This window comes from Plectropomus leopardus, chromosome 5 (genome assembly GCF_008729295.1).
Source record: "Plectropomus leopardus isolate mb chromosome 5, YSFRI_Pleo_2.0, whole genome shotgun sequence".
Classification (NCBI taxonomy): Eukaryota; Metazoa; Chordata; class Actinopteri; order Perciformes; family Serranidae; genus Plectropomus; species Plectropomus leopardus.
Genome location: NC_056467.1, coordinates 35543946 through 35562886, shown reverse-complemented (window position 1 = coordinate 35562886; position 18941 = coordinate 35543946). Strand labels below are relative to the sequence as shown.

At 37.4% G+C, this 18941-nt stretch overlaps 1 protein-coding gene across 1 annotated transcript in view; it reads left to right on the top strand.

The window, feature by feature from the left end:
* The window catches only part of LOC121943023 (unconventional myosin-XVIIIa-like), a 162213-nt gene that overhangs the window by 117752 nt on the left and 25520 nt on the right, over window positions 1–18941 (top strand). Inside the window, 4 exon segments of the mRNA XM_042486381.1 lie at window positions 1910–2062; window positions 5137–5250; window positions 11952–12068; window positions 18734–18817. Coding sequence (XP_042342315.1) covers window positions 1910–2062; window positions 5137–5250; window positions 11952–12068; window positions 18734–18817 — 468 coding nt within the window.

Below are 18941 nucleotides of genomic sequence, written 5' to 3'. Positions count from 1 at the left end.
AAAAAGTGAAATCAGTCAGTTTGGACTTCCTACAGGACTCAATCTGTGTATCTGTTTGTTTCCTTGATACATTCATGTCATGTCAAATGCACATTTGATATATTCAGGGTTTGATAGCAGCAGTATGTCAGTAATGATATTTGCTCTAAAGCTGGAGCCCTACTGCTGCTGAGGTAAGTGGGGGGAGATGTGGGTGTTCTGTATAATTGAAATGACTCACCTAAACAGACTGAATCAAATCTTTATGTGATATTTACCAACTGCAATTAGAGAGTGATTACTATTGATTAAGTTAAGACTGATGTTTCAGTTTACATCCAGGGAACAGAGGAGGAGAGTTTCTGTTTACTGTCTACTATATTGTCATCTCCAAACATGATGTTCTTTTGGTCCCTAAAATCTTGTCAACAGAGTTTCTTTCAAAAAAGGGGAAAAAAAGCAATGTTCCACAGATTGCAAGAAATGTTTCACAGATTGCATGAAAGGGAAAAATGTCTTGGTGGGAAAAAAAGCAAGGAAAAAACAATGATCATAGGTAATTATCATGACATATTTAAAATTCTGTAACAAAAATATAATAATTTTCAAGCATGTTTTACAGGCCATTTCCTTGTTTTAACTTGTTTTATTTATTTTTTTATAGCTTTTTTTTTAAATACTAACTTTCAAGTCTTGTACTTTTTTACAAATTTCTTGTTCAATTTTGGGTCATTTTGGGTCGAGCCAATTTGCTCACGTTTCAAAGGGTTAAGGTAAAATCTGAAAAGAGATGGTCACCCCAATCTCTAAAATTCTTTTCCAGAGTTGCAAGGACTTTGACTGACGGAGATTTGATTTAAATTCTTGTCAAACGACTATAAAGAAATTCAATGTTTGACCTTGTTGTGTTAAACTATGCTGGTAATATTTTCTTATTATGTAAAGAGAGGGGAATATTCAGTTTATTTTATGTCTTATGTCCAAATAAATTCACCTTAGGGAATGTTTGGCACATTTTACACACTTTCCATTCTTATTTTTTTGATAATTTTGGCTGTGTTCATGCATATATTTTGGCAAGTTGTGTATTTTTGTTTAATCTTGGAATTTCCAGCTCAGCTCCTACAATATGTCTAAAATACAATGCGTAACCAAAATTGTTTACAGTCATAGTGTTAAGGGCAAAAAATGATAGAAAAATAAAAAAAAAAAAAATTAAAAAACGACTTTTTTAAATTTAAATTTAATTTTTTTAAAAAAATGTATTATTTATCCCACAGCCACCAAAACATAAAAACATGCATTGTATTATTTCTGGGTGTCATTCTGGGCTTTTTACCATATTTGGCATATGGAGAATTTACATGCTATACATTCAGTGTTGCTGCAAATCATTGACATATTCCAGGCTGTGCTCATCAAAAAAAAAAAAAATTCTACTCAGCAGGTAGGCAGTTTTTTTGTTTCATCTAAAAACATAAGGTTAAAATTCTAAAAATTAATTAATATCTGATATTTATGAATAGGGCTGATGTTGGTTATAAACAACTCAGTGAAAGAAGAAAATAATATTAATATATAATATTTTTTTAAAGACTGATTAGGAAAAGTGCATTTGGAGCAATGTGAGTGTGAGTTAAATAAAGCGGGCCCTGAGGGTTAAAGAAGCCCTTTTTTTATACACACACCAATGTTAATTATGTCATTTAATGCTTTACTGGTGTTCTTAAAAGTTTATTTCCATCAGTAATATCAAAACAAAAACTGTACATTTTTAAATGTAATGGCTTGACAGAAATGGAGGTGATGATTTTCCATCATATATTGCGCAAACTCTTAAACTGTGTGTGTAAGTTTAATTTTATGTGTTACTAAATGTAAGACCTGGTCCTTTAAATTGTAACAAAACCTAACTGTTCCTGTGTTCCAGGTGAGAAGTGGTGACATAGAAACTGGTGAGAAGCGTTTGAGGAAGGACCTGAAGAGGACCAAGGCTCTGCTGGCTGACGCACAGATCATGTTGGACCACATTAAGAACAATGCACCCAGCAAGAGGGAGATCGCCCAGCAGCTCAAAAACCAGGTAAGAAAAAGAAATCATACACATACAGGCTTACCTCCTACAGACTGATTGATGCTTAGTTCCTGGTGTTTTATTCAACAATAATGATGCGTCATGTTTAAGATACTGTAGATGTCTATCCTGTCTGACCTCAGAATCAGCAGCTGCCAGTGCTTTGTCTGCACAGAGGGTTTATTTTTAACTCCTCACCTCCACAGGATGACAGTGGGTTAGTCACTGCTCTGTGCACACCAGAGGAGACTGAGATTCAGTTTGGACAAAATAAGAAAACTGAAAAACTGCCAGGCAGTAGCCTCACTCTCAGGACTGGACAGCGTGTCCCTTTTTTTCCAAATAGCCTATTATTTATTTTTAATGAGACTGTTCACGGTGAAGAAATAAGCATTTTTTTCTGCATTGGCTATGATAACATCCAGGAAACTAAAAAGAGGGAAAGGTCAGGGACATTGGTCCAGGAGCCAGACTTTGGTGTCAGTTCTATTGGAGTCAATGGGGCGGACAGAAATAATCACACTATAACCCATCATATGTTTGTTGTTTCAACTTAAATCCTTTACAACATCAGCAAATCAGCTTGTTTTCTTTTCAAAAACATGCTAAGAAAGCAATGAGCAGTGTAAGAAGAAATTAGCAAGAAATTAGTAAAAAGAACAAGAAAAATTGAACTGATAATTAGAAAAACACCTCCAAACAAACAAAAATTTAGAAAAAAGTAAAAGAAAAGGGAAAGTGACCTAAAAAATGCTCAAAAACTTTCTTTATTCTGTAAAATAATTTAAGATGTATTATAATAATAAATGGAAATATAGCTCTGTGTAGCCTTTTAAAGGATATTTTTCCAAATCTACTTATTTCTTATTTTGCCAGACCTTTCTGGCCACATTGCTCATTGCCTTTTTCTCAACTTTTGACAGAAATGAAACCACTTTAATCAGGTTCCAATTGCTTAAATATTTGTAAAAGGTGTCGGAGAGCAGCACAATAAAATTGATGTCAATGCAGGTTTCAGAGGGCTACCTGAAAAATCCTTTCACCAAATACAAAAAAAAAACGCACATTATGACACTTACTGATGTTTTTATCTAAGTATGCATGTTCGTTTTTCTACCCCATTTGTTTGTGTATAATGATGTAACACTGTCTTGGACCCAAACAGGGTCGTGAGATGCAGCTACTGGACAGAGACATGATCTGTTTAGAGACCAATCATAAGGAGTTTGAATGAGCATATAGCTCCTGGAACACTGTCACTGACATGACCTTTGCCTTTTTTTTGTTTATTTTTTCCTAACAATATTTTTATTAAAATTCAAAGTGTAAACATGTTCATCTGTGTATAAAAATATATCCCTTTTAAACAGTCACACATTACCACAGACAAAGAAAATAAAATGAACAATGACAAAAACAATGATTACAGATTGTAAATTAACAAAAATACATAAATAATTAAATCAAATAATAACAATAACAATAACAACAACAACAACAATAATAATAATAATAATAATAATAATAAGAAGAGAATGATGATGATGATGATGATGATAATAATAATAACAATAATAATAATAATATTTTTTGCTTTGAGAAACTGGTTCTCCAGAACATCAAAGACAATAATAATAATAATAATAACAATAATAAGAAGAAAATTTTTAAAAATAAATGAAAAAATAGAATAGTAAAGATATATAAACAACATGAAAGTAATGAAATAAAATGAGATAAAATGAAATAATTAAATGGTAGGATCAATACTTTCGTGTTTATCCGTGTAACATTTCCTTTTTAGTCGGTGATATATGTTTTATCGGCCAAGAAGGACATAAATGAGTCCCAAACGCAAACAAACTCTTTTTGTTTACCTTTAACAATATATGTCAACCTTTCCTGCGCAAGGTACAAAGTACAAGGTCTTAAACGTGGTTTAAGAAAAAAATGAATTAAAGTTGACCCTTAATCTTGCTATATCTTTTTGGCGTTGAACGAGGAGTTGAGGAGTCCCACAGCCTGGGGAAAGAAGCTGCTCCATAGTCTGGTGGTTCAGCAGTGGATACTTCTGTATCTTTTTCCAGATGGCAGCAGGGTAAACAGACGGTGGCTGCTGTCTTTCAGTATCCAGAATCAGCTGATGGTATAGTAAAGTATGGCTAGGGTGACAGGTCAACATAATTGATGTAATTGATTACGTGAATCCGTCGATTCACGTAACGTGCGTTGATGCGTCGCACCGTTTCACACAGCGCACGTAGTGAGAGCGTGAGCAGCGCTGGATGTATTGTATGGAGAACAAAAAATGACATAAGTATAAATAAATAAATAAATGTATAAATAAATAATTAAATACACAAATAAATGAAAAAACAAGGGCATTTTGGTAATAAAAAAGGCTATTTCTGTATTTTTACATTTCTTTATTTATACATATATTTATTTATTATTTTATTTCTACAGTTATTTATTTATTTATTTTATTTATTTATGTATTTCCACATTTATTTATTTAAGTTATAGTGTTATTCAAATTGCACTAATTTTACTGTAAGATGTTTTTGTTGGACTGCTAGATTTGACGTTTGTTACTGTAACAAAGAGTAACTGTTTTGTTAAGTGACTTGAATTTAAATTGTTTTTTTATTTTTCTGTTGGATTGCTAAATGTAGATTGCGCCACATTCCTGTGGAGTGGAACACGCTCTTGCATTATTTTGTTTTTGGAGAGACTTTATATCAGACTGTAAAACACAGATTACCAGCTACGACTGGGCTATGTTTTGTTGGAGAATAATGCCCTGCAGTGTATTACAAGTTTTAAAATGTTATTTTCAGTAAATTTGTTGTTATATTTTTTGAGTAATAAAAAGATAATAGTTAGATCAATAAAAAGAGAATCAATAAATTAATCGATTAATCGAAAAAATAATGGATAGATTAATTGTTAAAAAATAATTGTTAGGTGCAGCCCTATAGTAAAGAGGCTGCGCATATGATTTACTAACTTAAATCAGTACATTTTGTTACTCTGAGGTTAATAAGCTGATACATTTTTCTAAATCTCTGTGTGTACTCCAGCTGGAGGAGTCTGAGTTCACCAGTGCGGCTGCTGTTAAAGCTCGTAAATCCATGGAGGTGGAGATTGAAGATCTGCATGTCCAGATGGAGGACATCTCTAAAACTAAACAGGCGGTGAGTACAACTCTCTGGATCCTCCTCTTAACCTTTGAAGGCAAAGTATGTAAAATTTTAGGGGGATTTTGTTGCATCTAGTGGTGAATTGCAAATTGTAACCACCCAAAACTTCTCCTAGCTAGAATTCATTCAGTTCATTATTATGGTCATTATTCAGGAGGTTTTTATCGGGAGCAGAATTATCCACAGATGTCTCTTCCTCACCATAACAAACAGACTAGGAATAAAGCAGTTGCATGTTACAAATCAGTAAATCTCAGATGTGGTTTGGCATCTCAGGGACGGGCTGCTCACCTACAACATGCTCAGCTCTTTTCTCTCATAAGTTAATTTGTACTCACCTTTTTCTGATCCAGACCTTCAGGAGGTCTTTACTGTGAGCAGAATTATGCATGTTGCTGTGAGCAGCTTGTCCAGCACATGCTAATGTTGAGTCCCCCTCTTGCTCTGATAACTTAAAGGGACATTTTGCTAATTTTCGACCTGCTTTGTATCAAAAGAGTGTGAGTAGAATGTATAGATGAATTGTGGTAAACCAGTGGAATACCAGATCTGGCGGTTGCCATTGTTTCACATGGACCATTCCACAATATGTCAAGCACATAGTGCTCTAGTAGTTGTAGGTTTTCTACCTATTGAGCAACACACTTTTTCTCTCTTTTCTCTGTAGCACCAATTTCAAAAGCATTTGTGTCTTTTTACTGAAGAGATAGCTTAGTTTTATGTGGGGGCTTTCTGTTTATCGGTGAAATACTTCCTTAAGATCCAGACATTCTGACTCTTTAAGACTCGTTTTCTCCACGAGTTGAGTTATCCACAAAGATTGCTTCCTCTCTCCCTCAAAAAAAAAAACAAAAAACCCAAGTCCAACCCTAGAAACCCAAACAATGTAACTGCTCTTTGCAGTTGGTCCTCTTACTACTATGGCCAACGCAGAAATGTGAAAAGGTGAATGGCCCTATCTGAAGCCAGTGTTTGATTTGACCCTTCTGAGCTACTGTAGAAACATGGAAGTGCAACTCTGTGATCTCTATAAATTATGATCTGCTTCCTATGTAGATTTAAACGACTCACTTTAAAGTAATGGAAGCACAGTGATTCGTATTTTCAGGTGATTATACACCATTGAAAGCATATTTATTGTATTAAATTCCATTGCTGCCAATATATCCCCCTAAATCTGACACACTGTACCTTTAAAAGCAACATTTATAACAAGCTTGCTGCGCTGACACAACCACAGGTGGCAGTTCTGATCAAATTTATGATTAGGTTAACTGCAAGTTGTATAATATGAGGAAAACAGCTCAGTGATGATCACGTAGGTTATGCTGTTTTGAGGCTTCACCATCTGTGCAGCAATAGATACTGTTTGTCAAATTATTCCCTTTAGCCAGAGATGAGGGGTCAGAGGGCACACTGTTCCCTCAGAGCCCCCACTGTTCTCCACTCTGCTTCTTATACAATATTTTCCTTTTCTCTGCTGTAGGACTTTTATTTTCCCTGCAAAAAATACAGATCTCTTTGTTCTGTCTATACCTCTTTCTTTACATCTTTGCTTCTTATCTTAGCCTCTCCTAATCTTACTGAGCTTTATATTTTTCTATACTTTTGGCATGACTTTTCTGACTGTATGTGCTATTCCCATGGCAATCTGGTTCCACATGTTAGTCAAACCGCCTTTTTTTTCCCAAGCCCTTTCTTCTCTCCCACATCTCTCTTGCTATTCATTTACGCTCAATCTTACTCTGTGTGTCAGTGAGGTTTAATCTCCCTTTGCTTTCTCTCCTGCCTGTTAAAGAGAAATTACCATTAAAACTGCTTTTAACATATTGCTGAGTCTCATCTGAATACAACATAGCACCTTGAAAAGTTTGACTGTGTGCTTTAGAAAGGTGAACATTATGTCCACAGTGCAATGAAGGGTAAAGATAATTGAGTTGACACAGCTGCAGGTCAGGAGGAGATAGTAGGAGAGGAGAAATGGATGGAGAGAGCAGGATGATACAGCAAATAAGGATGCACATGTATGGGAAAAGTCTGTTTATTACCAAAAGTATCCCTGTTTAATAAATGACCTGGAGAAGAACTAACTGCTCTTAAGAATTTCTTCAGAAAACTTATCCCGTGCCTGTTTAAAACGTGCCTGTTTTCAAACGGCCGAGTGCTTGGCCTGTGTAGTTGCTGCTTGCAGTTTTCTCAAGAATTACTCATACAAGCAAAAGTTTGAAGTACTTTTTCTCCCACTGCAACATTCACAGTTAGAGAGTAAAAAAGTAAAGCAAGGCAGTGTTTGCCTGGGGCTCCCAAATCACATAATCCACCCCACTCAAGTCGTGGCTAATGGTGGTCAGAAAAAAACGGTGAAAAAGGACTGTGTATTTTATTAGTGGAGGAATTTCTCAGGCTGTAACCTTATCAGTGTTGTAAGTTGATGCAGCAATCTTAAAAGGCAAAAAATGGCTCACACACTGCAGGGCTCCAATTATCATTTATTTGATGCACCAAAGTAGTTGTAACATTTCGAGCAACACAGCTCTTTGTCAGACTGAAGTGACACTGCAAGACTGTCTTAAATATATTTGTGAACAGTCATGTGACCAATCACGTGAAAAGTATGTGTCAAAATACATTGTCAATGAATAAGTACATAATCACACACAAAATACATATGTAAAAGTATGTATTAATATTAGTATTATACTTGGCCCTTTGTTCATACAGTATCTGATAAGAAAATATACAAGTGAACATTCAATAATTGTCCTGCAGAAGTTGTTATTGTGTTACCCATGTGCACATGCACAAGACAAATAAGCCAGTGAGCCTCTCATCACTAGGCGGGTTTCCGTGAACCCTGTAATGTAATGTAAATGTAAAATACGCCTGATGGAAACACTTCAATTTAGAAAAAACTTCCATTTATCGCAAAACAGCATTTACGCTTGCATGAGGTGGTGTTGTAGGTGATCTAAAAAAAAGCCATATTTTGCAAAACTGCAATGGAAACACTTGTTTGGCTTTTCTTGGTCACATGATGCTATGGCTATGTGCTTGTTGGAACTGGCTCCCTCATGATGCAGCAGGCGCTACAAGAGGAATTATTGCATCACATTACTCTTCAAAAGTTGATTGGATCATTCGCAAGTTTTGAATCCACAATTCCTCTGTGAAATCGTGGACTATCACCTCCCAGAAATCCCTCATACATGGCCACTCCCATATATAAGGGGCTCGCCTTTCCATTATGGCTTCATAACATGCCTACATGGACTTGGATTGGAAATAATGACGTCCAGTGCGGTGGCTGCATTTGAAATAAAGCTCACCATGCTTCTTTGAATGTTATTGCCAGAGAAGAAGTCGTACAACATTACTCAATGGAAACGTAGTCTTCTCCCATTGTGTTATATCGACATTTCGAAAATGTCGCTTAACTGTTGTGCTGTGTTATGGAAACCTGCCTAGTAACAGCTCCACAGCTACCAGATGTCTATAACTCCAAAGGGAACATTTAAGTATTTGAAACGAGTTGCTAACTTTTGTGGAATGGAATGGACTGCACTTGTATAACACTTAGCTAGTCTTTTGACCACTCAAAGCGCTTTCACACTACATATCACATTCACCCATTCACAAATTTGTGGCTGAGGCTACCGTACAAGGTGCCACCTGCTACTCAGTAACCATTCACATGGATCCACACTCCGATGGCACAGCATTGGGAGCAATTTGGGGTTCCAAGGATACTTTGACACGTTGACTACCGACCTACTGATTAGAGGACAACACGCTCTACCTCTGAGCCACAGCCGTCCCTATAAAACTACACAACCTTTGGCCCTGTATTCTTTATCTCAAGGGGGTTTTGTGACTTGATCTCAACAATCATTTTGTCAGGTTGTTTTAACAAGTTTCTACTTCAGAAAATGCAGACCATGTAAAGCAACCTAATTGTTTTCACAAAATGCCTTATCCGCTCAGAGAAAGGTGGGAAAAGGAATGCTGCTGAGATGAGATGAATGTGTCGCCAGTTGTTTGTTTTGAAATGGTGTCTTTGAGGACGACCTCTACATCTCACATGCAGCCTGCTGAGACAGTTAGAGGCTGTGAGAACTGATGAGAGAGAGGGTTATTACATAAATGGAGGATTTTTTTGATGCAGCCCCAGCCACATCATACACTGCAATTCAACAAAGATAAAATCATGCAAATAGCATTTCTTTCAGATGGTCCACCATTTTTCGCCATTCTCCTGCTGTTCTAGCACCATAATTGCAGTGTTTTGAGAAAATTGTCTTGCATGTTTTTGACAGCTTTATTTTTCCACAGAGAGCCGCAGCAATCTGATAGGAGACACGTAATTGGGTTGAGATTGCACTGACAGCCCATTGTTAAATGTGTTAAATGAAAGTTTGATGCTTTCGACTGTCAGATTTTTTTGTCAAGCGTCCATCACAATATTTTCCCCACGCTGCAGCGCTGGAGCTGCTTTCAAAGCTTTTATCAGCACTCAGTGAGGCCAACGGTGAATTTAAAAAAGGAAAGTGTGATATGTAAATGAATTTGCCCCAGATTCTACATGGATATTTTTAGTCAGTGAAGTACACCTTGGCACGTCTCTGCAGTGGGTGGTATTAATGAAAATAGATGAGGAATAAATAAACCTAACCCTCAGCCCAAATCCATACTTTGAAGCTGTCTTTTGATTCACTTATTTAGGCTCATTTAACATCCTGTTTGGACTGTTTCTTAATAAGACAGATGCCACAATGTCGGCTCTGCCTGTCCCCCACTCCTCTCATCTACTCGCTATATGCAAATAGATTCATTAGCCTTTTCACATACTCACATTATTCATCATTTATTAATCCATATCTGTGCACCACCAACCTCTCTCCCTCTTTTGTATATTATCCCTGTCATTACAGAAATAGGATTACTCCAGCGCAGTCCCTCCCCTCAGCTAAGGGAACGACACAGTTGCTGCTAGCTTTTAGCCTCTAATTGGATATCTTAGTAATGATTGGGACCTTAAATAACCCCTGTTGGGCCCTGTGATAAGAGGGGGGCTGTGTAGGAGTTAATTAGGGCTCTCCTCAGAGACCCTCTGCTATGCGTAGAGTAGCACACTTACAAAACCAGTGCATGGCTCCAGACTATGACCATTAAGATGTATTTTACAACTGTTTGTTCAGATGTTTATGAAGACAGTGAAAGGGAAGGGTAGAGATTTTCTTTCTAAATTTATACAAATGTAAGTGTATACGCCAGTGTGCCTAGGGAATGTCCTTAGTAGGGATGTCCTGATTTTTGCCCCCAATACAGATCAGATACCTCTGATTTTCTAGATAATGCAGCTGCACAGCACATACTTTAAGTAGGCTTCTTCAAAGTTATTTAAATCAAGCCAATGAATAGTCTGTTCTTGACAACAGGAATAAATGAGCTAACTCTGTAGTGCATTAGCCTATTATCATCTTTATTTATTCATTCATTTTACAAAGTAAAGTATAAAATGACAAGCCCACCCTTTAATCTGTTTAGCCTCGTCCCTGTCTCGAGAGAATGTCTGTTCCTTCATGAGGGTGTCCTCCAGAGTCTGTTGCTTCGATGCAGCCTGTGTCTGAGTTACCTGAATGAACTGTTTTCCCTTGGGTGCTACTTTTGTTGTCTACATCTTTTGGATGGATTACACTTCATTCATACATGAGCCATATTGGCTTTTTGATCACGGAGCTTTAATTGCTCTTGCTCTGCACTGCTCCCTCTTCCTCCTCCTCTCTCCTCCAAGCAGAGCGGAGAAACACAGTGCGCTGTAGGTAAAGGCAAAATGTGAGAATCTCACACTGATCAGAAATGAAACGAGTGTTAATAACTTTGGTAAATAACTTAAACGGTGTCTTACTGTGTTTTTGTTAATGTTTGCGGTGTTGGAGGAGTGTTTTGCAGTATCACTGCATTAAGTGTGCTCAAATGCTTTTGGCTTTGCTTTTGTATTATGTGTGATCTTACTTTTTTTTGTTTGTAGATGGTTGCCCAGTTAATTTTCTAATGTATCCATGTGGGAATAAGTGAATCTAGATTTCTGAGTTTTAAAACGACCTTCACGGATTCATGTTTAGCTAGTTTTTCGACTTTTAAAACAAATTGTAATACTTACAATAACCCCTGCTTGTCTTAATGCCTTTACTGTCAGCACTATTGCACTTAGCTGAAATCATTGTACACAACAACACATTGATGATATTCATGTGCTGCTGATCAGTGAGTTTGCTGATACCCAGAGATGCAATATATTAGCTATGATGTTAAGTTCAAATCCACATGCAGTGTCATGAGTGGAAGTCACTTGCAGCCCATTTAACTCTCACTGAGTTTGTTCTGAGCTGTACATTTAGTTTTTAGCCTGTGGTAAATGATATTACTCTCTTCAGCAGACTGCTAACTGCCTAATGCATATGTCTGCACACATTTAACAATTGATCCTGCTTGATAGACAGACAAAAACATTTGACTGATAGAGCTAAACATTGAGAGCTTGACCCTGTGTGAAGCACAGATCCTATCAGTGGGACTGAGGGTTTTTTTCTATCTGTAAAACAGATTTTTTTGTTGTGGTGGGAGAGCTGACATACAGTAGTTCCAGCACAGCTGGACCAGTCTATTCACACACTGATTTGCTTTCTGTCCTTTAGCTGGAGGAGCAGCTGAGTCGTCTGCAGAGAGAGAAGAACGACCTGCAGTCCAGGATGGAGGAGGACCAGGAGGACCTCAACGAGCTCATGAAGAAACACAAGGCTGCTGTGGCTCAGGTCTGCTTCACTCCGCCCTGTCTGTTTCATATACTGGAACAACTACATAACCTGAAAATTACTTCCATGTCTTAACAGCTTTATTCCTGAAGTGATTAGTTAATGATTTAAAGATATTGCATGCAACATTTTCTTGCACCAGATAAAACGTGATTTTATATTATACATTGTCACATAATTTTACAGAAATCAGCAGAGATTCAATTTATTGACGTGATTTTTTCAATATATCAATTCATCTTATTACAATGCACTACTATACCCAGTGGCCCATGCCAGCCACCAAGCTAACTAGATGATGTGTGTTCTAGCTAGAGCCAAATATGTGTGCAAGTTAGCCAAAAGTGTCCCTTTTCACTAGCAGTAATAGCAGTTACCTTACTCTCTAGGGGTGAAGGATTATGATTGAACACTCATGGGGGCTGTCTCGATTCAGTACAACATGGAAATATCCAAAGCTTTACGTGATTTATATATAGTTATATTCATCTAGAAAACTCAATTAATAGATTTTCTTTGGAAAAAGAAAAAAAAAGGTCTTAATAAAGATTGAGACCAGGATCAACAGTATTATAGCAAAATAATAATTTACTGACTCAATAAATGAATTTAGTGTTGAAGTTAGCTAATCATATATTGTTTTCAACAATTATTTTTCAAAGGTGATGTTTTAGCAAAAAATAAATAAACAAACAACATTAATGATAAAAAAAACAAAACGGAAAAGCTTCTGGAACATTGAAGAGCATTAGAATTCAGGTTGTGTCACATGACTGTGGAGTTTTCTGGCCTCCAAATAAAATGTTTACAGTCTGTGTTACAGTGTCAGGGACACTGTGCGTCCTTGACGTCTAATAAACATGTTGAATGTATTTCTGTGTTCCCAAAACAAAACATTTGCAAAGCTCTTTTTATTCCAGCATCGTTAAATTAATATTTGCCTGCTACCAGACTTCCTCTTCCCCGCCTTTTCCAGTGCATTGCAGTGTCCCGTATCTGGGTGTGTTATTGCCACCTGAAGATAAGTGGAATAGTGTGAAACCAATCGATCGGACTGTGTATCGATTTGAAGTATGCATGTGCACTCTCATGCATGTGGATGACACACTTGTCAAAAAACAGCTTCAGAGTGCTAGCAGAGGTCACAAACTCAACAGGGAACCTTTCAGTTATTCCCTTACACATCCAGTGAGCACTGATCAATTCTACAACTAATGCTGTGTGGGCTGTTTCATTAAAAAGTCAATGGGGACAGATTTTAAACCAGGACATTTGGACTGACTAGACATTTTCAGAAGCCTTTTTCTGAGCTTTTGGTAATGACAATTTCAAACAAATGCAAGTCTAATGTAATAAAAAAAAAAATCAAGGTTTATTTTTTCACTTTTAAAATGATAACAAATGGTTTTGGTCACTTATCAGACTCGAGTACATCACAAAGTGCAGAAACAGAATAAAAAGAGCTTTAAAGATAGTTAACCCTATCAAGTGGCAGTAACAGTACTAATTACACTCTATCTCTCTCTACCAGTATCTCCCCTTCTCTCCCAGACACACCCACATCTCACCTCATGACATCTTCCATCAAAGTCAAGGAACAGTGTTTTGGAAAAGACATTGGATTTTTTTTTTTTTTTACACAATGTGACCACAGCCCAAAGATTTTATAAAAGCTACTAGCTGTGTGATTTGTGAAGGATATGATTGATGCTGTTGCTATAATACATACAGCCTGCCCAATAGGTACTGCGCATGTGTAACAACAGAGACACGGGGTCTCATTCTCAGGAGAGACCTGTTTCAGACAATACACAATATAACAGTTAGTTACAGACAGATTTATCAATACAGTACAAACAAAATTTAAGTGAAAGTGCCAAGTGGAAGTGGAAATACTAAAAACAGGAACAAGTTTACAAAGATGCTCTTTCCAGTGCCCTTAAAATAAGTTTAAAATCCCCCATTGGGATCAAGCTGGACAGCTTCAGATGCTGCTGTAGCGTGTTACAGGTTGAAGGGGCAAAGGAAAAAAATGCCTTTATGCCAGCTCTGTACGTTCTAAGGGAACATTGAAGGTAATAAAGGCCTGGGTGTGTAGGCTATGACTGCAATGTTTGTTTGACATTCCATCCATAACGTATGCAGTTAGAACTTAAGAGTTAAACTACAAACCCCAATTCCAATGGAGTTGGGACTTTGTGTAGAATGTAAATAAAAACAGAATACAATGATTTGCAAATTCTTTTCAACCCATATTCAGTTGAATACACTACAAAAACAAGATATTTAATGTTCAAACTGATAAACTTTATTGGGTTTTTTTTGCAAATATTCACTCACTTTGAATTTGATGCCTGCAACACATTCCAAAAGGGCAACAAAAGACTGGGAAAGTTGAGGAATGTTCAAAAACACCTGTTTGGAACATTCCACAGGTGAACAGGTTAATTAGAAAAAACAGGTGAGTGTCATGATTGGGTATAAAAGGAGCATCCCTGAAAGGCTCAGTCGTTCACAAGCAAGGACGGGGCGAGGTTCACCACTTTGTGAACAACTGCGTGAGCAAATAGTCCAACAGTTTAAGAACAATGTTTCTCTATGTACAATTGCAAGAAATTTAGAGATTTCATTGTCTACAGTCCATAATATCATCAACAGATTCAGAGAATCTGGAGAAATCTCTGCACGTAAGTGGCAAGGTTTTGGAGCAACATATGCTACCGTCCAAGCAACGTCTTTTTCAGGGACATCCCTGCTTATTTTAGCAAGACAATGCCAAGCCACATTCTGCACCTGTTACAACAGCATGGCTTCATAATAAAACACTGCGGGTCTAGACTGGCCTGCCTGCAGTCCATACCTGTCTCCCATTGAAAATGTGTGGCGCATTATGAAGCGCAAAATACGACATGGGAGACCCCGGACTGTTGATTAGCTGCAGTCGTATATAAAGCAAGAAGGGGAATGAATTCCACATACAAAGCTTCAACAATTAGTGTCCGCAGTTCCCAAACACTTATTGAGTGTTGTTAAAAGGAAAGGTGACTTCACACAGTGGTAAACATGCCCCTGTCCCAGCTTTTTTGGAACGTGTTGCAAGCATCAAATTCAAATACAAAAAAACAGTCAAGTTTATCAGTTTGAACATTAAATATCTTATCTTTGTAGTGTATTCTGTAGTGTATTGAATATATGTTGAAAAGGATTTGCAAATCATTGTACTCTGTTTTTATTTAAGTTTTACACAAAGTCCCAACTTCATTGGTATTGGGGTTTGTACATACATTGCAAAGTAACAACTGATCTCCGTTTTTGGCGAGCTCGGCAAATAGTGTTTTCAAAGTTCAGGGCGAAGTGTTATAAAGAAGTGGTATGTCCCAATTGTGTGCATACTGCATGCAGCAATACATCTTAAGAACAGCTGCAGTACCTACCATAAGTAAAAACAATCAATATGTGATTCATAATGCAGCCTTTATGTAGTTTTCATATTTCTTCATACAGCATTGTCTCTGGGCCGGATGTGGCCAGCGGGCTGCCAGGTGAATAAGCCTGCTGTATGTCAACTATAAAACTGAATCATGCACTGTAAGAGATTGATGGCATTAACTGGCTGGGGTATGATTTTTAATAAAATGCTAAGATTTACCTAAAATGTCAGGTATCTAGTGCGTTAAAGCATAGCATATGCATAGTAAAAATAAAAAATGATCAGACATTAGCCTCGATCCAAATTTGAAATGTAATATTTTATTTTTTTCACAGTTTCCTGAAACTGGGTTGATTTGGGCATGTTTATTCCCGATCAGTTTCTCGTAATGAAAATAAAGTCAATCAAAAATTCTAAGTCAGATGTCAGTTGATACTAATTTAACATGGCAAATTGAAATCCCTCAACGCTCCTTTCAGTACTGCTATGCAGCTTTACCAGACGTGGCGATTTTAGTCTGGCAAATCTTCAACTATGTCCAGCACGCAGTGTTTTTGTTTGTTAGCTGGCTTTTACCAACGTTACACAGATCCACACCAGTGAGTATGTGGCAAATGGGAAAGCAATAAAATAATTAGAATAAAATAATAACATGGCACTCGTGTTAGCTAACCGTACAGCGCCATCATTTATCATTGCATTCATAGATTTGATAACAAATGGGTGCATCTCAACTAATCTTGCATATGCTACATTATGCTAAGTGTATGCTAAAGAAATATAGATAGCAAAGCATTTTGTAAATTCATCATTCAGTGACAGAGTGAAATGTATCACTTTGAGAATCTTTTCATTCTGAGTCAAGTTCAGAGGATGCGTTTGGAAATCACTCTGTCGGAGCTATTTTGGACATTCTGTGTGGGGAGACGGAGCAGCAAAGCAGACAGAATCAATGTGTGATTAATTTAACCGTTGGTGAATTCATGGAGAAGTAGAATGCTCCGTGACTTTTAACAGCAGTTCTCTCATTTTAGTGTAGAGCGTCAGATTGGATTTAGGAACGCAACCAGACTCAGAGTGCTGGAACAGATAGAGCTGCACCATGCCAGCTCTGCTTTGCTCCATGGCTGTCGTCATGGGGACGAGAGACAATTGACAAAGGTGGGATCCAAGGAAGTGTCAATTAAAATGTGAACTGCCACACCCACACATTTTAGAAATGCTTTTATTATATAGTTTGTCCAACAGAGTGTGCTCCAACTTCATTGTTTACACTACTCATAGGACTCTGAAGCACATGTAGCAGAGCTAGCGTTGCAGCAGACGGTGTTTTCATGGTAGGCCACAGTAAAATACATACTGTTAAGTTAATTAACAATGGCCCCATCGTTTTGCAAACAAACAAGATGATCTAAGGTCCCAGGGTGACGGGAGGAGAAGACTACTAACATGCCAACTTTATTGCTATTTAGTGGCTTTTCGGATCCTCTCGGTGGCGTTATATTTAAAAAGCAACAAGACACACATTAAGTGATCATCAGGGAACAAGGAGGAAATATACTGTCATTTATTACCATGCTCACTGATGAGCCCCCCCCGCCCCAGGTGTATGTGTGACAGTGACATGACAAGAGGACACGCTGCTTGTGGTGTGAATTCAAGTGTAGTGAGTTTCCAGCCCTGTTCTGTTGAAAGAATAAACTGTCTAATGTTTGATTCATTCCAACTCCCAACAAGCAACAACATGTAAATATGCGGAGATCACAACAAAGCAGTTAGGCCTACTTAAAGACTGTTTTGTAGCTGTGGTGGTTCCTGACATTTTGGGGAATATTCCACTCTATAGCTTCACTATAACTCAAACAGAATATTCCTCCACCCTCCTTTGTCCCCACTGAGAGGGTTTTTAGCACAATAGGGAACATTTATGAGGACAAGGGGAGCTCCCTGGCAGGTGTAAATGCTGAGAAGCTGCTTCTTGTTTTACAACCTGCCCCTAATTGACTGGCAGTATTAAAATAGTCAGCAACTGACTGATACTGACCAGTACTGATGTTTATTTAGCTATATATTTTATTGTATTTATTCTTTATTTAAATGGTCAGCAAAGGCCAAACAGTACTGGTGTGTATTTTATTTTTATATTCTTTATTTGAATGGCCAGTGAAGACTGATGCTGAAAACATACAGTACTGATGTTTACTTTATTTTTATTTATTATTTATTTTTGTTTGTGTGTAATGTTCGATAAGTAAATTGTTAGATATAAGTTGTTTCTGCCTTCTGAGTACTTCTGCATAGTCATATTGGTGCACAATCCACATAGAAATGGTATATTTTCATTCCAGCTCAAAAATGTACTATATTGGTTGCCATATTGGTAATCGATGAATTTTTCCACTATGAAATCAGTATCGGTACACACACAATACACAATACAGTACAATGCAATACAGTCTTCTCTGTCCACCCATGTGCAAAATATGTTCCAAGTATCACGTCATGCCTACCATATCATGGCAAAAAGCAATCCCAGGTTCATTTGTAAAAGGTAAAACCTCTGGACGGAGCTTCGCGTTGAATTGTTTTTTACACGGTCTCTCCCTGCCAATTGAGTCATTTTTGAAAAACAGTGGTGTTTGGCGAGCCTCAAGTGGTCCCCCATTAGTATTATTGTAGCTGTATAAGCAGATGAACAGCTAGTGGAAATGAAAGTGGAGTAAAAGCGCTTCCTTTCCACCACTGATGGAATGATGAGTGAACTGCTTCCGCTGGCTCCAAATGAATCCATCCTTCCTGTATAAATTGAAGCAGCTGAAATCCCTATGGGACACATCGCAACAGAGTGCTTCATCTACTGTGAAAAAAAACACTCATCTAAAATATTTCACACAGGTCACATTGAAAAGAGATTTATTGATATGCTTTCAGCAGACTGAAAGAATCTTTCCAGCAAATTTATTTGTCTAGGTAATGTCACAGAGAGGTCATCATGTTTTGCTGGTGCTGCACAGTATTTTTTATTGCTTGCCATTTGATGGATTCAGATATAGGTTTTAGGGATTTAGCTGCATTTATAATCCGCATATACTGTATAATCAATGATTATTTGTAAAAATTAGATCCTTATTCATTCTTCCATCAGATGGAATGAAAGAAAAAAAAATTTAATGTCCTCCTACAGTATCATGTTGCTCGCTGACTTTGCTTCTTTGCTGTGTTTTTGTGGTTTCAGTCAGCCCAGAACCTGGCGCAGATCAGTGACCTACAAGCCCAGCTGGAAGAGGCCCTCAAGGAGAAGCAGGAGATTCAGGAGAAGGTAAGTCCTGGCTTTTTGCACTCAGTATACCACTGATGTGACAAAAACAGCCAGTTACAATCTGCAGTCCGTGCAGTAAAACAGGAAGACAGTGTGTAATGAGTTTGAGTCAAGTCTCTGTCAG